At 41.4% G+C, this 21,234-nt stretch overlaps 1 protein-coding gene across 1 annotated transcript; it reads right to left on the bottom strand.

Annotated features, from left to right (window-relative positions):
- Nucleotides 1-5,062: 5,062 nt before the first annotated feature.
- Nucleotides 5,063-14,078, bottom strand: Ms4a5 (membrane spanning 4-domains A5). The gene is made up of 5 exons (XM_057778684.1): nucleotides 13,929-14,078; nucleotides 10,572-10,700; nucleotides 10,054-10,110; nucleotides 8,776-8,928; nucleotides 5,063-5,149 (listed from the first exon to the last, which is right to left on the bottom strand). The coding sequence occupies exons 1-5, from the start codon at nucleotides 14,076-14,078 to the stop codon at nucleotides 5,063-5,065; spliced, it is 576 nt and encodes a 191-aa protein (XP_057634667.1).
- Nucleotides 14,079-21,234: the final 7,156 nt, after the last annotated feature.

The following is a 21,234-nucleotide window of genomic DNA, read 5'->3' as shown; positions in this document are numbered from 1 at the left end:
GGGCGCTAGAAACTCTCCAGAGATGGGCTGCTCAGGACGGACTTTACCTTCCCGCTACACTTTTAGGGTTGAGCAGGTGGGGAGGCACCCATGCAAAGACTCAGAATCCCCGAGCAGGTCCACTTGGGAGTAGTGTACTTGTCGTCTTTCAATCACATTTCTCATTTGCTCATACACTGTTCTGGTGGGCTATGTAAATCTTGTGTCAAATTTAGCAGAAATGGCCTGAAATACAATTTGTTCTCCATAGCACATGCACCCAAAGCGTGAGGCAAGCAAGCTCTATTTCGGGTGCTGTGAACTGAAATGCCACGTTTACATAAGAGCCCACCCTTCTCCTCCACCTTCCTCTTGCCCTCTCTCTCTGTAGTTTTGCCTGGAGCTGTATGGCCAAGTTTAGTGCCAGGTCAAGGAGGTAAGTGGAGCGAGTTGGTGGCATGGGGAAACTCTAAATATCTGGAGGAGAATAAAAGATTTTTCTTAAGGATATTATTATCCTCTCTTCCATATACAACCTCTATGCTCATATGTTAGGCTTCTTAATAATTTTTAATTTCATTGTCAATTACTTTATTTCATTGGAGATAGAGAGGTGTAGAGGGGTAACTTTGCCCACTTAATCTGAAGGGTTGATACACAGGAACTATATTAACTAATCTGAGGCTATTCACCTCTCTCTGGCCTCTCCTTTCCCCCTCTCTGTTTAAGCTGGTTCGGAGACGTATAATCAGGACCACTGAGCAGAAGCGTTTTTGGGGAGGCTGGTTTTGGTGGAACATACAAGGGTCATCCCTCCATTACTGAAGTAGTTTGTTAGTGGGGCAAGCTGTTGTTTGGGTAGAGAACACACTGCCACTCAGAAAACTCAGGTGACAGCCTGACAGTCACCAGTCAGAAATGCTATAGTGAGGAGGGGCGTGAAAATGGCAGGTCCCCAGACCATTAAAGATTCTTGGGCGTGTATCTGTTGTAGTGTGTCAGTAGATATGATGATGTAATGCCTTAGTCTGTTTGTGCTGCTCCAGTAAAATAGCCAAAACTTTTGCAAATTTATAAATAACAAAAACTTATTACAATTTATTAGTCTGGGAAGGTTCAAGGTCAAGGCTCCATGCCTGACAGGGCTTTTGTGCTCTGATCTCCCAGTGAGAAAGGCGTGAGGGCCAGAGAACACGCACTCGTGGAGGGATTGGGGATGGGTACTCACTGTTTTCCATAGTGACAGTGTTAGCGTTTATAAGGGCAGAGCCCTTATGGCTAATCACCCACCACTTAAGGCCAAGTTCTCACCACGGTCATAATGGGAGCTAACTTTCCTAATTAAGGTCTTTAAGAGTATGCTCAAACCAGGCTCTCCAGGCTGGAGATGACTGTGAGACCGCAGCTTGTGTCCAGGCACAGTGTGTGGGTTAGAGGTGTGTGCCTTTCAGCGCATTGCGTGTGGGAACAGGGTGAGGCCTTTGAGAGTCCCTGTCCCAGGCAGGGATGTACAACCCGACCTTCGTATCTTTTTCTAAGTTCCATTTTCTTCGCCTTGGGATGTTTGTTCTTCTTGTCTTTCTAGCCAGTGGGATGATCTTGTCTCCATGTGAATCCTCCCAAACTGACTTGAATTCAGGTTACATCTTCAACTCAAGTTGTCTCGGCTGATTTGGACTGAGCGTGCTCAAATGCCCACCACAAGTAGGACTTGTGAACCACACTGCATCGGAATCTCCATTTTCTCCTGCTTTATGTTTGACATTTTGTTGATGCTATTACACCCTTAACAAATCTTTCCTTTGAAATATCATCTTGTCATTATCCCATGCTTCTGATTTTGAAAAGATGCTGTCTGACAGTGTACATAAAAGTAGAACAAACAACTTTTACCCGGTTAGCCTTTGCAGACCCACATAGTCTCAAGTCCCCATCTCTCAGTACTGTGCTTCCCTCTTCTGAAGACTGCATTTTACACTATGATTATTTTGTCATTTCCTTATTCAGCCGTTGGTCTCTATGTTTTTTAAAAGCAGGGCTACGCTTTTCTGAGTCTTGTGCTTCTGGAATGTTACAAGACCTAAGGACTCTGTTGGGCTTTTTCTCCCATGAAGGTGAGGACCACTAAGCTTATCAGAATTAGTAAGTAAGGTGACAGCCTGTTTGTTGACTGCTCAGCAGAGCCCTGGCACCCACAGTTACCTGCCTTCAGAGGGATTTTGTTTCAGAGCATTGGTAAGGGAGAAGCAGGTTCCTCAGAACTGAGGTTCAGTATTGAAGTGAGATCGAATCTGGCTACAGGCCTGAAGATCCCAATGTTGTACTTATAAGTTCAGATACTTAACATTTTTATAGTTCTTTGTATTCTTTGTATGTTTCTCAGTTTTAATAGGAAAGTAACATTCATCAGATGTCCATTCATATACCAAGCTCTGCCTGTGTAGAAAGTCTGACAACATAGTAACAAATGATAGCTTTATGATTATAGAAACCAAGGCTCAGGAAATGGAGAAACTAGCCCCTAAACACACTGCTAGAAATTGATAAAACTAATGTTTTAAAAGCAAGAAAATCCTAATATAAGCCCCTATACCATTTACTCAGAGACTTAAAAGCTCCACGTGCTGATGGTTCACAGCAAGGCATTAGGGAGGCGATACTGAGTTATAGCCTTGGAATTTAAAGCCCATAGTGTTTAAAACCCCTGTTTAAGTCACATGACTTGTGCATGAAAAAATAACATCTAATAATTAGTCTACTAAGGCCTTACCTTTACGTGTCAGGTTTCTCCTTTAACTATTTCTAGAGCTTGAGCATCACTCACGCGGTTACCAAATATTCTTTGACCAGTACCTCAATCCATGGGAAATAAAAACTGTTGTCTCTTGCCCCTCCCCCTCATACATGCACCTTCCAGCTTAGAGCTGAAATATAAGAAGCTTGTAAGTTTATTCATTTGAACAGGATAGAGTTCTTCCTGTGCCCATGGCAGCATGAACTATGAGGTTTGCAGTTAGGAATCTTAATTCAAATCCTGGTTTTAAATGAGATGCCCTTGTGCTCTCAGAACAGTGGGCTGCTTTGAGTTTCATTTTCATGCCTATGGCCGAAGGCACACCTTCCTTAATGGGCAGCCATGATGGTTGAAATGGCATGGGCAGTGTCTCAGTGCTAGCGATATCAGTTAGCTTAGGGCAGTGAGGTACAGTGCTGTGGTGCTCAGAGTGAGGACTGAAAATCTTCTGGCATCCTCAAGACCTCTTCGGGATCCATGAGTTCAAAAGCGTTTTCAAAACAACACGAGGACATTAAATAGTTTAATATTTTATTTGTGTATGTGTGTGTGCCTACATGGGTGTATGTGTACCACAATCATGCATGTGTCATGGGACCCTGAAGAGGGTGTAAGAGACCCTAGAACTTCAGTTTTCGGGTCTGTCCAATGTGGATGCTGGGAATCAAGCATCCCAGCTTGATACTGGGAATATCAAGTTTGAGCCGTCTTTCCAGCTCTCTCTTTAGCTCTTTACTAGAACATTCTGGTGTATTCCACAGGTTACAGAGCATGAGACATGATGGACTGTAGGGAAGGGTCATAATGATTATCTAGTTGCTCCACCAACACACACACACACACACACACACACACACACACACACTATGATGTCTTAAAGCAGTCCCCTTCTGCATTGGAATCACCAATAAATCTCTGAAAACTGATTGAGTGGCTCCTACCACAGGCTGATGTAAGTGATGTGTGTTTGGCCATGGTGCATTGGGTTTTCTGGAAGTTCCTCAGACGATGTGAGTGTGCAGCCAAGTCTGTGAACTGTTTCCTTAGGGGTTTTGAGAATTAAACCAGTGCTATTCTTCACATTACTGTGAAAAATATAGTTTGTTTTGGGAAAACATTATTTCTGTCACCATGTAATGGCTCTTAACTTTGAAGGGTTTAAAGGAGTTCAGAGACCCAAAAAGAGCTTGAGAGATGGATACCCGTAGGTAAGGAATGACACCTCTCGGGTTGTGGAACCAGACTGCATGTTGATGTGACCTACCACAGCAACCTTTGTGACTTTGAGAAAATCTTACCCATTTCGTGCTTCAGCTTCCTTGTTTGGATGAAACAAAATTTGCCTCAGTATTTTGTGAGGTCAGATGAGCAGCTCTATACCATTTGACACAAAGTCTGAGATATGGTAGCTCCATCAGTATTTGTCATCATTGATTATTGACTATTTATTCATTTGTTTCTCTCTGTTACTATGGCAAATACTATAACCAAAAGAAATTTAGAGGAGAAAGGGGGTTATGTTTGGCTTATACGTCAGGTTTGAGACTCAAAGCAGGAATTGGAAGCAGAAATCATGAAGGAATGTTGCTTGCTCTGCTCTCTGACCCATCTCTCTAGCTCTCCCCACCTGCGGGAGATATCACCTCTTACAGTGCCGTGGTCCCTGCCACATCAAACATCACAGTGCCCCAAACATGACCACAGGTCATTTTATCTGGGCAACTACTCAAATCGACCATTCCTCTTCCTAGGTAACTGTAGTCCGTGTCAAATTCAAAATAAAATCTAAACAGCATGCTGCAGTCACTCTTGCAGGTGCCGAACTCATAACAATTGACAGCCTCGTGGCTTCAAGGTAAAATTTTCTCATCAACTCATTCTTCCTTTCAATTCATCTTCCCGCTTCATGGAGCAGAAGCCCTTGTGTGGTGTCTCTTGGGGGACTTATCAGGAAACTGTCATGAGTAGAGAAATCAGATGATGTGGTCACCCTAGTTTGAACTTCGGTTCATATCTTTACTTATAGAGTGGCCATGCCACGAGCAAGAAGGATGATCACACCAAAGTGAGTGTTCTGTTGGGTGAGGAAGTGGCCTTCCTAGGGTACAGGATGGATTTCATCACCCAAAATGATCCCCCTTGAGTCACCCCCAACCTCTTTTTCTTCAAAACTGCGAGTTTTAAGTATGCATGTGTCTTGGCTCTTTCTCATGAGCAGTACTATCCTCTGAGATTTATTGCTTTGCATCTTTATTTGCACAGTGCTACTCAAGAACAGCATTCCCCAAGTTATTCTCTGGTGTACCACAAAGTTGAGGAAAAGAGGGAGATGAACAGCTCAGTAATGCTAAAGATCATCAGCATAGCCAAAATCCCCTGCAACAGAAGCAAACAATGGAGTCAGGACATTAGGACAGAGATGGCTTTTCTGATCACAATGAAGTAGTCGAAACTACACAATAACCCCCCCCCTCAACTTAGTGAAGGATAATGGGAATATAAGCTGTACTAGCATGGCATAGGAGAGCATTATTTTCTTTAAGAAAAATCAAACAGGATGTTTGCTAAATGATACGCAGGTAATTTTCCATTTCATAGACGCAGCATCCAAAGAAGAGTGCATATCAGAAAAGTAGTCTCTTGAAGGACAAAGACAGAAGAAATCCAAGATATAGGAAATGTTAGAGACAAAAATAGAAAAGGCAAGGAAAAAAAGGGGGAAAGGGAAAACTACTGCCCCAGAAAAAGAGCAGCACACAGAAAAGCAGACACGGAGAGAAAGCTAGACTAGAAACTCCACTCAGTCCTTTCTAATTGCTATAGAAAATTTTGTTTGGTTTTGTTTTTCAAGACAGGGTTTTCTGTAGCTTTGGCGCTTGTCCTGGAACTAGCTCTGTAGACCAGGCTGGCCTCAGACTCACGGAGATCCGCCTGCCTCTGCCTCCCAAGTGCTGGGATTAAAGGTGTGTGCCACCACCACCCAGCTACAGAAAACTTTTAAAGTAGATGGTACCATGCCAGCTAAGAGCACACATAGTCCTACACACTTGGTCAAGAATTCACAGGCTGGATCCTGGCACAGAGCTGGTTGAAGCCTGCCCTCTTCCAAGACTGGATCCTTCTGTTGCCATTGCAAAGGTTCACGTTATTGGTAGTCTATTCTATGCTGTATTTGTCTATTGTATTTTTATCACAGCTTAAATAACTATTTAAGATCCCCTGGTTTGTTTTAATAGCGATCCAATGTGTCATGGTGTAAAGTATTTCAATACTTTACTCCTCTGTGACAGGAGCTGATTTATTTCCTTCTTTTTTTTTTTTCTTTTCACTGTTTGTTTGTTTTACTTTGAACAATACCACAGCAGTGTTCTTGTAACGCATGCTTATATATAGGTGGTTTGTTTGCAGTGGAGATCGACACTGGGCTGAAGCTGGGTGCTATTTATATAAGTGTCTCCCACTCTACCATCTCAGATGATGATGCATCTTTACATCACATCTCTCTTGCCATCCTACTTCCTCATTACTCCTTGACTGCAGCCTGGAACCTTCTGATTGAATCCTGCTGGATGCTGAATGCATCAATTAATAAATTTCCAGGTTTTTGATAGAGAGAAAGCAAGTTGAGGAATTTTATAGATGACTTAATCAAATTGAGGAAGTTCTTCCTCTAGTCACGGCTTGTTAAGTGTTTCTGTCATTTGATGAGGAATTCAGTCAAATGTTTTATTTTCTATGTCCACTCAAATACCATGTGGATTTCATTTAGTGTTTTGCTGATATGGTACAATAAATATATAGATTTCTTTAAATATACATTCCATTCTTGGGACACATGAAATCTGGTTGTAGTTGGTGATCCTGTGTATACATCACTAGATTTTACATGCTTGTATTTAACTGGGGACTTTTATAGCTATATTTATAAGAAATATAGGTCTGTAGTTATCGCCATGTGTTTTTGGTGTTTGGGCCTGGTTAATTTCAGTCTTACAGAACACATACCATCCGGACACTGTCACAGTGATGTCATGTTAGTAAGGTTGCCTATTAGTTATCTTTTTTTTTTTTTTTTTTTTTTGAGACAGGGTTTCTCTGTAGCTTTTGGAGCCTGTACTGGAACTAGCTCTTGTAGACCAGGCTGGCCTTGAACTCACTGAGATCCGTCTGCCTCTGCCTCCCAGATGCTTGGATTAATGGCATATGCCACCACCGCCCGGCTTTATTAGTTATCTTAAACCTTAAACTAGCATGGGGAAAATAGAAAGATAAGAAAGTCACAATTAATGGCCACTGGCACTTTGAAGGAGGGCACTTTTGCTCCAGTAATCTTTAATGGAGAACACACAGTTGCTAAGCTCCAGGAGTTGGAGCTGCCAATGGGCTGTGTCATATCTTGTAGAACATCTACTTTGGGATTTCTTAAGGACTGTTGTTTGAGACTATGTGAGGTGTGCCGGTGCCGGTGGTGGTTTAGTAATGCTGTAGTATACATCTCCTCTGGACATATCTATATGTTATATAGATAGAAATACATCATACCTAGTATTATATATATATATGTGTGTATGTATGTATGTATGTATTCTCTTGTTGAAAATCATCACAAAGAGTGATGATTAGACTGTATTATTGGCAGAGGAGTGCAGTGTATCTTGTTCCTGTTAGCTTCCATCCATAGTCATTTCTTTTTATACATGTTTTCAGTTTGGGTTGGAAAAAGTTTGAGGGACTTCGTGAAGCTATTGCTCATCTATCCCCATATATCCTTTAGCATTGGCAAGATCCAGTTCAAGTTGTGAGCATTCTTGGATCACCCAGTTGGTGTCTACTGAAAGTTAAAACTCTCAGGGGGTGGGGATGGGGCTGAGGCGTGGGAAGAAGTGAGATGTTTGGTTTGTGGATACAGTTTCTTGAGTTTGTTTTCTTCTCTATTTACTCTGTCCAATCAGTCCTCTGTACCACATTGGGCAGGGCCCTTTGATTTATCCTTACTTGAAGATTAGGAAGCCTATTGAGGGCCCAGGACACTGTAGAGCTACCTTGAGTGGACACTGGCCCTTCACCTTGCTCTCAGAATTAGATTTCAGAAGGCCAGCACTGACCCACAGCTGCTCACTTAAGCAGCTCGGTGTTCTTTAACGTTCTGTTTAGAAATTCTAAGTCCTAAGCTTTTCTTCTACAAACTTCTAGTTTGCAAATAGCAAAACTTTAAGGCTTTAAAATGTCTTTGAGTGAGTTTTGTTTTATTTGTTTTATAGGTAGCACTTTGTTTTCAGAGGATTGATTTGGAAAGTTCTGCTCAGAATGACCAACCAGTTCCCTCTTCTCTGATCCCCTTATCTGATTTTGGGGGTCCTATTATACTCAATCACACCAAACACTATCTTAGAACAGCTCTCTTTTTACATGAACCCCATTCTCTCAGGTAGTTTTGAATTTCTTCATCAGTTGTTTGATGGCATTTGGATTAAAGCTATTGCCTCATCTCAATTAAGCGTGCACTCCACCATGAAGTTACTCATGTTAGCAGTCTTTAATGTGCCTACTTGACAATCAGTTTATTTCTATATAGATTCATTCATACCTTTTACATTATTTTACACCAATTACTGTTGTATTTTGGGTGGAGTAGAGATATCTATTTTCAGTTTACCGTACTTTATCAGAAATACAATCTAAACATTAAAATCAAAAAAAACCATAGACAAAATTATAATGTATATTGGAAACTTTGAACCACAAGCATACCACTAAGCCTCTATCTTTTAGTATCATTTTCTATATTGCATGCATGTTTTATACCTTTTATAGGTTATTGAGTGTTTATTGTTCTACTCCACAATGCCTGCTAAAATGTTGGTTTGGTCCAGTGGACTCTTGAATGTCTTGAGTAAAAAGAACTGCACACATGTCCACAATACTATCTGGATGGTGCTGGGTGCTAGCCTTTTTGTTTAAACCATCTGCTTCTCATTCTAGAAATGGCGCAGGGGACTTACAATGAACAGAGTGGTAATAGCACCACACTGACTAGCATCTGGAGAATAGCCACAGATGAATTCTCCATCTAGAAGGAAACCAAATATGAGGAGAATGATTCCAGCTGTTGCTCCCAGGGCACTAAGTAAATTCATCACCTGGCTCATTTTTATCTGCAATAGAATCAGAACAGAACACAAGACTCAGGCCTACCTTGTACCACAGACAGAGCAGTGGGGGTGGGTGAGTACTGGAGAGCTAGATTAGTCCCAACACCAAGAAACCACCATGTGATCATTTAAAACCTTTGCAGCTCATAATAGTCTTTGGGCATTCTTCCACAGTGGATGAGAGAAGTCAGCTAACCTTTGATCCCCTCTCCATCTCTCAAATTCTGTACCTGGGTTAACTTCCATTCAAATAGAGGTAGCTGTGGCCTGTTTAAATGTCCATTTAAGACTGTATTTATCCAAACACTGGACTCATTACTTTGTCACTGGTATCTTCCTAATATTACAAACTTTTAGGGCTGGCGAGATGAATCAGCAGATAAATGAACTTGCCACCTGACAACCTGAGTTCCCACATGGTAGAAGGAGAGAACCAGCTCCTACAAGCCGTCTTCTGACTTCCGCAGGTACATTGTGACTTCCACAGGTACACCATGACTGCCACTGATACACTGTGACTTTCGTGAGGACTGACTACCAAGGGTACATTTGTGTGGCTGCCCCAGGTACACTATGATAGCCATGGGTACACTGTGGCATGAACAAGCACCCCATACAATACCTAATAAATAAATGTAAACATATTTTAAAATTACAAAATGTTAGGATGTTCTTTGATTCAAATGACTTACTGACTTATTACTATCTAATGTCTTTGTTGCTTTGAGTGAGATAGAATACTCTATATCTACAAATTTCCATAGACCAGCAACATATTCTTTACCTCTGGAGTCTGTTTATGTTTTAATTAGGTTGTCTACATCACGCTGTTCCTGTGAGTCAGACTATGGCCTGGTAAAGCATCTGGTCTGCAGTAGACTCCAAAACTACTTATGGAAGAGAATGAATGACTAGAAAACTGAGACCCAATCTGCATTAATGACCTAAGATCATAGACAATAATTGGACTGGTCCGTGCCTCAGTGTCCTTATGTAGAACATGAAACTCAAACATAATAACCTGGAAAAGTCTCCTGATAGCTAATGACTTTTGACTCTATGATGACTTTCAGAGCCAGGCAAAGTACGTAGTAATTATAATTTTTATAAGACAGAAACAGAACTCACCATATAGTCCATAGTTTTTCTTTTCAGTGCAATCAGAAATGCTCCAGAGTTAATGAACTACGAACAAACGAACAGATAAAAAGTATCTCCATGATGGACATGGTAAGCTGATGTGGAGTGTTTCTCAGGTCATGTCTCTGTCCACTTCTTCCCTATGCCTCTCTCCTAAGGTCACAGAAACCCCAGGGAAGTGATCAATGTCCTAAAATTTGGATCCTTATTGTCTTTCTCTGTAAAAACAGTTTATCATGTGTTGCAAGAAATTTTGGATGAATTAATGGACCAATAAACAACCATAAAACCCAGAGGAATATTCTCTCAAAATTTCAAGACCCAAAGATGGGCTACCATCAATTCTGGTGATTCAAAGGAGGATAGAAGTAATTGCAATGGGGTTATTAATGCCTTTGTGACATCTTCTACAGAATTATATACCCAAGTCTGTCATGCTTCATAACTAAGAATTCACGTTGCCTGGTTGATATACCTTTAAATTGAACTAAATGCACTGTACTCACCAAAGCAGAGCCCCAAAATGGATATCCTGAGATAAATATAAAAGGAAACCTTGGATATGGGTTTACCAAGGTGAAAAGGAAAACAACTCCAAATGAAAAGTTCATGATTCCACACAGGATCTGGGTTGTCTGCAAAAGAGGGGAAAGTGAGCTCAGAAGAGGCACAGTGGTGGCGTCCATTCTACTTAAATCTTTAGTTATGGATTTGGCTGTCACCCTCTTAATAATCTAGGGAAGGATAATGGACGTCCCTTTATAATATTCCTTGATGTTTTGTTAATCCCTCCATCTGATTTGAATTTAAATTATGGAACCAGCTTGGCCAACCAAGGGACCAAAGAAAATCCTTTTGGAGGTGAGTGATCCTCTGAGCCTTTTGAAACAGGGTTGCATCCCCAGGCCTATGCTCGTAAGGCATATTCTCAACCTACTGTTTGTTAATGCTAAGCAGGGGGTCTGTGGGTGCTAGAGAAGCCTGGTGAGAATGACAGAAAGGACAGAAGGTGTATGACCCAGGGAGTTTTGTCATTTGTGAGCTTTTCACTCTATGCCTCAATCTGGGTGAGGTCTTTTGTTGCAGTACCAACTTTTAGTGGCCGAGTCCTAAGAGGTATGGTAGGCATATTTGTCATATCTGGATGTCTGTCCCTCTTAAATGTCCCAATACCAACTCAATCCATATGTCCTCAGATGGGCTCACTTTTCCTGCTTTAAGCCTGGTTTTCTGACTTCTTTGTTGTTGATGCTGTCATCCTTTTAGGCTTGGGGTCATCAGTTCACCTATTCTTTTCAACTTCCTTGAGTGCCACAATCCCAAAGTAGCTAACTTTCCTATTATCTTAGTTGTGAAATCATGCATACTTCAGCCAAAAGGATGGCTCAGCAGGTAAAGATACCTGACACCAAGCCTGACAAGCAGAGCTTGATCCCTGGAACCCAGATGGTGGAAGGAGAGAGTGCACTCTGACTCCACACATGTGCTGTGGCATGCATATGACCATCTCTGCACACAAATGAATGGATACAGGTAAAATATAAATAGCAACTGACAAAGGAATTACAAAATCATACATATTTGATTTGTATCCCATCATCCTGCTGTAGGCAAAATCGGGGTGCTTATTTCATAACTTTGTTTTTCCACGTGTTGGTGGATATACAGAGATATTCTCCCATTGTCCGTTCCTCACCCAGGGCACTCATTGAGTTCTTTCACTTAATATGAAAATGAGATTCTTTATGCTTCCTCTTGGCTTGTTACCCTCTTCTTGTATCACAGACCTCTATTATACTGCGTGGCTAAAACATGACTAATTTATCAGGCAGGTCGAGTCTTTTTATTCTTAGTTTTCTTAAATCTTTTAAGCCCAGCTTGACCCTTCCCAGCTCTCCTCCACCACCCCCTCCCTGTGCTTCCTGGACATCACTTTCCAGTGCTTTCTGCATCTAGTATGCTTCTCTTTTCTTCTTTCATTTCTATTTGTTGAAATTCCATCATTTCTTCAGAATCTGCATTAAATGTCCAGTTCATTGTGAATTGTATCCATCCCCTTTTAATCGTCCCAGCTCTGGGCTCCCATTGCCACTGTCACTGTTTTTACTCTTATTAGATACTCCATTGAAATACAGTATTTTCTCAGTATATTCATGCTATTTTTATGTTTGAATGACACCTCATTTTCCTCAGTGATGAGAAACTAGCTTGTATTTATTTCTGTGAATACAGCACCTAACATAGGTGCTTGCACCTGATTCCATTTTTGTTAAAGTAATATAAGTGATTTCATTCAAGATTGGATTTCACTGTATTTGAAGAAAGACTGAAGCAGATTGCACTAGTGGCCTTCCACTTGCTATAGGATGGTCTTTCTTATTTCCTTTTTTCCTTTTCCCTGAAAAAGTCCACTTTCTATTTTTCATTATGGGAGACTGGAGTTCAAAGGACAAAATATTCTCAAAGACATGGGTGACATTGTAGCCTCAAGCATACCTGTCTACCTCTCACTTTTCCATTATCTTAGAAAAGTTTGGTAAATAAAATTAGTATTTGTAGAATGAAGGAGATGATTGATGGAGAAATTAATGTTTGCCAGGACTCCACCTGTAGACAGAGAACTACAGGCAACTAAAGACTTCTGAGAAAGGGAGAATTCGTCTTTCCTATGCTCCAGCCCCACCCTGTGAATTGATTATCCAAGGGCAAGTGGTCAGCAACACTGTCAGAATCAGAAGATTGTTTTTATTTATTTTCTTTTTCAAATACAATCTTCTCATTTAACATAGCTATCCCTATTCCACTCTCTCCTTCCTCCCACCCTTCCTTCCCCCCACCTCCCCATCTATTCTTAAGAAAGGGTAAGGCTTCCCATGGGAAGTCAACAAAGTCTGACATATTACTTCCAGGCAGGACCAAGGCCCTCCTCCCTATATTTAGGCTGAGCGAGGTATCCCTCCCAAAAAGAATGGACTCCAAAATGCCAGTTAAAATACTAGGAATAAATCCTGGTCCCACTGCCAGTGACCCCACAGAGTGCCAAAGCCTCACAACTGTTCCCCACATCCAGTGGGCCTAGTTTGGTCCTATGCAGGTTCTCCCACTATCAATCCAGAGTCAGTGAGCTCTCGCTAGCTCAGGTCAGCTGTTTTTGTGGGTATCACCATCATGGTTTTGACTCCTTTGCTCATATTATTGCTCTTTCTTCTCTTGGACTGATCTCCAGAGCTCAGTGCTTCGCTTAGATCTCTGTATCTGCTTCTATCAGTTTCTGGTTGAAGGTTCTATGATGACAATTAAGGTATTCATCAATTTGATTACAGGGGAAGGCCAGTTTAGGCATCCTCTCCACTAATGCTTAAAGACATAGCTGGGTCATCCTTGTGGATCCTGGAAATTTCTTTAGTGCCATGTTTCTTGCTAGTCCCTTAATGACTACCTCAATCAAGGTATCTCTTTCCTTTCTCCCCCTCTCTGACCTTCTCCCTTCCTGAGCATCCCATTTCTGGGCTTGCGTGGGAAGGTATAAAAGCATGTGTTGCAGTATGCCTCATAGGGAATCTGGCCTAGCTTTTACTTGATTGAAACTTTGTTTTTCTTTCTGAAATTGACTAGAAAAATCTCAAAGCTGGTTAGTTTGGCGGTTATGGTTTTTAAGAGTCCAGGAACATTGAATTTATTCGTCTTGTGTTTTCCTGTTCACAGAATCTTGTGCACAATTTATACAGAAGCACAGTGCTTACTTAATAATTGGAGTGGAAATGAAAGTTGGAGTTCATCATCCTTATTGAAGAATGTGTGCTCAGATAGTTCTTACCCACCCCGCCCTGTGTAGAATATACATAGGGACACATTTTACTTACCCCTAAGACCTTCAGTTTTCTAATAAGGACTTTCTGCACTCGGTTTTGGGCATTATAGGCTGAGGCTGTAAGAGTTGTTTGTTGTTCTGGACTGGTGACCTCTGGAGGAAATACCAGGAACATGGGACTATTCTTATTGCTTGAATCCATGATGTTGTAGCTGGTCTTTTTAAGTGGAAGGGAAGGATGTAGCTGGTCATCCCATTTAGACTATGTTTGTTTCCTGTACTGAGGCTGTCTAGAGCACTGGCATTATTGTCCTCTGGCTTAGAACCATAGAACCATAAAGTCACAGAGTCATAGAATCTCAGGAATGGCCAAGAGCCCAGAGCTATGAATTAAAGTGCCCACGTCTGTGTATTGCACTGAAGAAGCTGACTAGTGGTCTTGGTTTATCAGTAGACACTGTGTCCTCGGGCAAGTCACATAGTCCTCTGTTCTTACAACTTCCTCATACGGGATCTTCTAGATCCCAAGTTTCCAGTGTTTCCATTTTGACGCAGAGAGGACAAAATCTCTCAGGCCTTAGAACTATTTATCCATTTTTTAAAAAACACACACCTTATTCATGTTGCTTCTCACTTAAAAGATATTTTTGCCACCTCATTTTTGTAGCTTTATGTTATAAATTACCCCAAAGCATTGTGACTTCAAAGAACTGCAGTTTTATATTTTTGGGCACTCTGCCATGTACATTGCTGGTTTCCCCAGCTGATACTGTTCTATAAAGCCCTGCCAAGTTTTGTCACACATCTGTGGCCCGCTAATAGATTGTGTAGTTAGAGGAGTGGGGATAGCTTTAGTCACACGTCTCATAGTTGTAGGCTTTTGTTTTGTTTCCAGGACAACAATGCTCCTCAGACATCTGCTGAGTCATTTACTAGTGTCCTATTGGCCTTGGCAAATTCTGTAGGCAGTTTAGATTCAAATGATAAAGGAACAGACTACTTCATTACTGGGTCTGGTCTGTCAAACTGCAAGGACATAAATGAACAAAAGAAAGAATTTGTTTAACTTTTTAAGGTACGCGTGTGCATGTGTGTGTGTGTGTGTGTGTGCATGTGTGTGTGTTTATGTGATGTGTAATGCGTGCAGGCACCTGTGGTGGTCAGAAGGGGTTGGCACAGTTCCTAGAACTGGAACTCAAGGTGGTTTGGAGCAGCCCAGTGTGGGTCCCTGTAAGAGTGCTATTAACTGTTAACTACTAACCCCAGCTAGCTGTGCAGCACTGCTGTGCACTCTCAGAGTGCTATTAACTATTAACCACTAACCCCAGCTCGCTGTGCAGCACTGCTGTGCACTCTTTCTGTTGATTTCAAACCTTCCTTCACTGAGTTTTCTGTCAAGACCAGCATCTTGATAGGTGAAGGTTACGTTCATAGGGCACAGTTTGTTTTGAGTGTACCTTCTGTAGGGATATAGCCCCACCCATTGGGGGCGTGTTCGCCTCGGGCTAATGTTTACTGATAAATCTGCCAGGCGTGATCCCAGCAGCCGCTTTTCTCTGCTTTTCCTGTTCTCCGCGGGAACCTGTGGTCCTGTAAGTCTATTTCCCTATTAAAGCTGTATATATTTTTATAATCTGTCTGCATTCATTTACGTCGTCACAACCTTCCTCTCATTCACCTTAAATGGACATAGATTCCTGCTGATGGTCGGCCTTTATGAAAACCATCAGGTCTTGATTCATTTCCTTTGAGTTCAGGAATCTTTGGGTCAACGTAATGCCCCATTGAAATGGGCTGTATGCACTTCATTGCCTATGTTTTAGCTTTGCTGTGGGCTATTTTCCTCCCATGCATGGTAACATTCTCATAATTGCCTGATAAGTGGGTAAATAATTAATTGTTCATTATGTTTTAATTTATCCACATCCTTTCTCATGATGCACCACAAGATTCATCCTTGGAGCATGAAAATTCAGAATTAACCCTAAACCCTTTTTAAAGAGTTAAATTAAATATTTAATTTTTAAGAATTTTATATGTTTCCATGTTTCCAATGACCTTTTCTGTGTCTCATGCTCAAATAAGTTTATTTACTAGTTCTAGGATCAAGATAAAGTTATCCATTAGCTTCTACATTCATATTAGTTTATTTATTGAAACATGTCTTATTTAGAGTGATGATGATATAATACAGCTATTTTGTGTGAATTATATTCTGATATGTAAGTGAATTTTAGTAATAATAAATAAAAGTACTATCAGTCAACATTACTTCTTTTATCATTTCTGTTCTAACCATGATGGTCAAATATTTTGTCTCACTTTATTTTGGTAGTTCATTTTGGCTGTTTCTTTACCAGCTGAATATGTATCTATGATCTTAACTTTAAGAACCTTGACAGTATCACAATGAGCTGCTGAGGATGGTACTGTCCCGTGTTTCTACTTTGCAGCCAGTTGTTTGCTATTAGACATTTCAGGTTTGTTCACACATGGATGGTGTGTGAGCTCAGCCTTGAAAAGCTTTACGTATCCTCACATATCTTATTTTCTGACATTATAAAACCTCATCTTTTCAGGAAAGGCCCTCTAATCTTTTCAAATTTTATTTATTTATTTTGCATCCCAACATCAGCCTCCCCTCTGTCTTCTCTTCCCCTCCTACCTCCTTCAATCCATCCCTCCTCTGTATTTTTGCTTAGAAAGGGGCATGCTTCCCACCGGCATCAGCAAAGCATTACACACCAAGCTGCTGAAGACCGAGCACCTCCCCCTGTATTCAGGCTGGGCAAGGCAATCCAGCACGAGGAAGAGGTTCCCAAGAGTCAGCCAAAGCACCAGGGACAGCCCTGCTCCTATTGCCAGGAGTCCCACAAATAGACCAAGCTACACAACTGTCACATGTATGCAGAGAGCCTACATCAGTCCCAGGAGGGCTCCCTGGTTGTTGGTTCGGACTCTTGAGTTCCCATGAGTCAGGCTAGCTGTTTCTCTGTGTTCTTCTGTGATGTTCCTGACACCCGGGCTCCTACAATCCCTCCTTCCTCTCCTCAGCAGGACTCCCTGAGCTGGGCCCAATGTTTGGCGATGGGTCTCTGAACCTGCCCCTGTCAGTCACTGGATAAAGGCTCTCTGATGACAACCTGGGTAGTCACCAATCCGATCATAGGGATGGCCACTTCAGGCTATACGTCCACTGCTGTCAGGAGTCTTAGCTCGAAGGCCCTCTAATCTTAAATCTAATTCATAAAAGTGGTTTATGAATTACTGGATACTATCTTTTAGGCCTTAATGTTCTCCAAACCGTTTGTCTTAGTGTTTTTGTTGCTGTGAAGAGACACCATGACTACAAGAACTCTTGCAAAGGAAAACATTTAATTGGGGTTTCACAGGTTCAGTCCGTTATCATCATGGCAGAGAGCATGGTAGCATGAAGTCAGACACGGTGCTGGAAAAGTAGCTGAGGGTCCTAATCTTGCAAGCAACAGGAAATGGTCTGTCTGTTACATTGAGGGAAGCTTGAGCTAGAGAGACCTCAAAACCTGCCCCCACAGTGACACACGTCCTCCAACAAGGCCATACCTCCTATGCCATTTTCTCTGAGCTTATAGGGGACAATTAGTTTCAAACTGCTGCACCTTTATCACCCTGACACCTGTTCTTGGGAAGTTATGACAATGCTAGCAGTCAGACCAAGTTCAAGGCGTTTTCTCTGATCCCCCGAGAAAGGCTCCCGTGTCCTTTCATTGATATCGTGCTGTAGATGAAGCTTATTTTTCTTTGTTTTGAAATGTCTTTATAGTGAAAAATGCTCTCCTGCCAAAGACCCCTATCCAACCGTAGAGAGCAGGACAGTGGCAGGTGTCCTCTGCCTGGGGACCTCCAAGTCTTCTGGATGCCATTTGCTCTTTAAATTATAAACACTGACTCTAGACCTTACCCTCATGAAGGACTGTGAAAATCCATTATTTCTCCCAATGTTTTCAGCTATTTTGGGGGACTCACAAGGAAACAATAGAGGAAGAAAGCGACTGGGGTTTCTGTTTTGCCGAGTTATCCTGGGCTGGTGTCTGACTTCTATGGATGGCGACTCTTCTCGCTGTGTTGTCATTGCACTGAACCCTCACTACTTCCAAGTAGTAATAATGCAACATGTCAAGATGCATAGATTATTTTAAAGTAAAATTGAAAACTTTTTATAGAACCCACAAGGGCAGGCACTAGGGAGCTCCTACTGGATGTATCTTCTGACGTATACTTTCTATTTCCTGTTCATTGATGCATCACTATGTCCATATAACCTCTCTATATGTAGTGTTCCCTTTTTGACTACCAGGGATTTTTCTGTCAAAGACAAAATGGTATTTGATTCATGAGGTCAGATGATTTTTAATGCCCTTGCTCTTTCTACCATCTAAGAAAAAAATACGAAAGGTTTGTGTTAGTATTGTTTGGGCTGCCATAACTAAGCACCTGAGATCGAAGGATTTCAACAGCACAATTTTATTGATTCTAGAAAATTGAAAATATGAAATCTGGGTACCAGGAAAATTAGATTTCAAATCTTTTGAGATTAATATAATTACAACATGTCTCCTTTCCCTTTGTTCCTTTCTTCCAATCTCTCTCATATACCCTTCCTTGTTCTCCTTCAAATTCATGGCCTCTTTTTTCACTAATTGGGACTATATACTTATATATTTCTAAATATAACCTGTTAAATCTTCATGTGTATGTTTTCATGACTAACTATTTGTCACTGAACAACCGTTTGGTGTGCCCTTCTCTGGAAAAAATCTCCCACTCCCAGCTTTCCTCGGTTGTCTGTACTATAGTTCCTTGTGTAGAGTGTAGAGATGGTGGGCTTTTTCTCATCCAGTCTGGTATGTCAATTGGTGTCATCCTCATTCAGCTCCTGTCTGGGCAATCATGTTAATAAGAATTTATGGATTTAGTCTTTGATGTTACTACATGACAGAATCTCACAGCAAACTCCCTGATTATGTGGTTCTTACAATTTCTCTGCCCTTAGGTGTGGTTTTGGTTTGTATGCTTCCACTAATACTGTGCTCCACAAATCCACACTTTGAGTCATTGTGGTTTTCTGTAGTGGTCTCTGTCTGTTGCAAAGAGAAGTTTCCTTGTTGTGGGGTAAAGATTACACTTGTCTGTAATCTGGAAATGACATTAATGTCCCCTCCCTGAGGACTAATTTTTGCAGTGCCAGAAGGTACCATACAAGCTTCCAAAAGAGGAAGGAAACCAATAGTCCTACTCAGCTATGATGCCAATGAACCACAACAACCAGCATGGCACCATAACCTTAAGGGTGTAAGAGTGGCACATAAATCTTGGTGGAAAACAAAAGCTTTTTAATTATACTTAAGACCCATTTGATAGGAGGGAAACCATACCTGGTACTAGAAACCTAGTTTTCAGTGTTGGTGAGATCATGGCTACTGGAGGAGAATCTGCAACCCCTAATTTATTAACCCAGCATAATCCCAAACAACAGCTATACACAGCCGTTCTTATAGCAGCAAATTTAGGTTTTTGTGATAGCTCTCTTGACTTTTAGGTGGCTGATTTCTTCTTATGCCTTTATATGACATTTCCTCAGATCTCTGGTGTCTATGTAAGTTTCTCTCCCCTCCTTCCACCCTCCCACCCTTTTTCTCCCGCCCTCTCTGTCTTGCCTTTTCTCTCTCTCTCTCTCTCTCTCTCTCTCTCTCTCTCTCTCTCTCCCTCCCTCCCTCCCTCCCTCCCTCCCTCTTTCTTTCTTTCTTTCTTTTTCTTTCTTTCTCTTTCTTTTTTTTTGGGATTTTCAAGACAGGGTTTCTCTGTAGCTTTTGGTGCCTGTCCTGGAAATAGCTCTGTAGACCTGGCTGGCCTCGAACTCACAGAGATCCACCTGTCTCTGCCTTCCGAGTGCTGGGATTAAAGTCGTGTGCCACCAGCCGCCCGGCTTTCCTTGCCTTTTCACATTGTCTCTCTGTCTCTTTTTCTGTCTCCACCCCTGCCCCCCCTCTATGCATGTGTGTAAAATTGTTTCACAGTGTAGCCTAAGTTGGCTTCAAACTCACTAGCCCAGGCTGGCTTTGAACTCACATTTTTTCTTTGTATTCTTGAGTGCTAGAGTTATTGTCATGTGCCTATAGTAGAGTCTCCTACCATGAGGGTCAGACTCTTCTATTTTCATCTGAACCTAGTATCTTCAAAAGCTCTATTTCCAATGTTATCATCTTAGGAGTTAGGACTTCTGTATTAGAATGTAGAGGTAGGATATTTCAATCCAAAGCAAAGAGTTAATTTGATTAATACTATAAAGCAGCATCTATCACCCACTTGTCTGTCATCTATCCATCCATCTATCTAATAATGATTTGTTCACGCAGACATCTATGACTACTACAATTTTTGGTTCAAGAAAAGCTTCTGCAGAACAGAATTACCTCCCTTTCCTGATGGCCATTATTTAAAAAAGAATAACTCTTACAGAATTTTTTCTGGAGTTTCTAAATAAACTCTCCAGTTTCATCATATATAAAGATGCTAATGAGGCTCTTTTCAGTCATAGAGCACTGTTAGTCATGGCATGACCTGGCTTCAGAATCTTATAAAATGTCCCCACCTACTGCTCCTAATTGAGCATTTATATATGAGAACCTGGGTGACACTACTCAGGACACTTGAAAACATTTCTCAGAGTGCAGAATTAGAATGAAGTTCATTGCCACCAAGTAGGGAAAGAGAGGGAGGAGCTTGGGGGTTTGAGTTCCCAGATCAAACACAATAGACAGGACCCACTGTTGTGTGGTCTGAAGGATCCCCTGCTCATCTGTAGATGACAACATTTCTGAAAACTAAATGCAGAATCTCATTTAGCAACTGGCTGGGCTACAATACCAGGTGAATTCTCTGTTGTTCAGGGACACCACCATTAAAGTAAGGACACTGGAAGAACAAATGAGATTCTAAAGTTGGAATGGCTAAGACTTTGAAAATCTGAAAACAATGAGCCTGAATTCTAATGGGTCTACTATTTTCAGGGGAGGAGGTCTCTCTGTCCCCAGTGGGGCCCGTCTATCTGTGTGAACAATCCCTTGCTTTAAAAGACTCTGATGGCCTTTCCTGAAAGAGCCACTGTGTCAGACACTCCTGCTTCTTATCAGGACATGCTTCTACTCACCCTCATTGTTTTTGTACTATAACTGGACTTTACTGACCACAGGCCCCAACTTTGTGGTAAAAAAGGTTGCTCAGGAAGTTTGTTAGAATACATAAAGAGTATGTGAGATCCAACATTATATGCTTCCAAAATTAGCCCTTACCCTCAATATCCATTTCCATGCATGTTC

This window comes from Chionomys nivalis, chromosome 8 (genome assembly GCF_950005125.1).
Source record: "Chionomys nivalis chromosome 8, mChiNiv1.1, whole genome shotgun sequence".
Classification (NCBI taxonomy): domain Eukaryota; kingdom Metazoa; phylum Chordata; class Mammalia; order Rodentia; family Cricetidae; genus Chionomys; species Chionomys nivalis.
Note: the sequence above shows the minus strand (reverse complement) of the source record. Positions and strands in the feature narration are given on the sequence as shown.

Excerpts from the sequence above, each read along its gene's own strand:
- Ms4a5 (XM_057778684.1), bottom strand. The coding sequence starts at position 14,078 with ATGGATTCAAGCAATAAGAATAGTCCCATGTTCCTGGTATTTCCTCCA. Across the intron at positions 10,701-13,928 it reads GAAAACTGAAGGTCTTAGGG|ACAACCCAGATCCTGTGTGG; the intron begins GTAAGTAAAATG and ends CCTCTTTTGCAG. Across the intron at positions 5,150-8,775 it reads CTATTACCACTCTGTTCATT|GGGATTTTGGCTATGCTGAT; the intron begins GTAAGTCCCCTG and ends CTTCTGTTGCAG.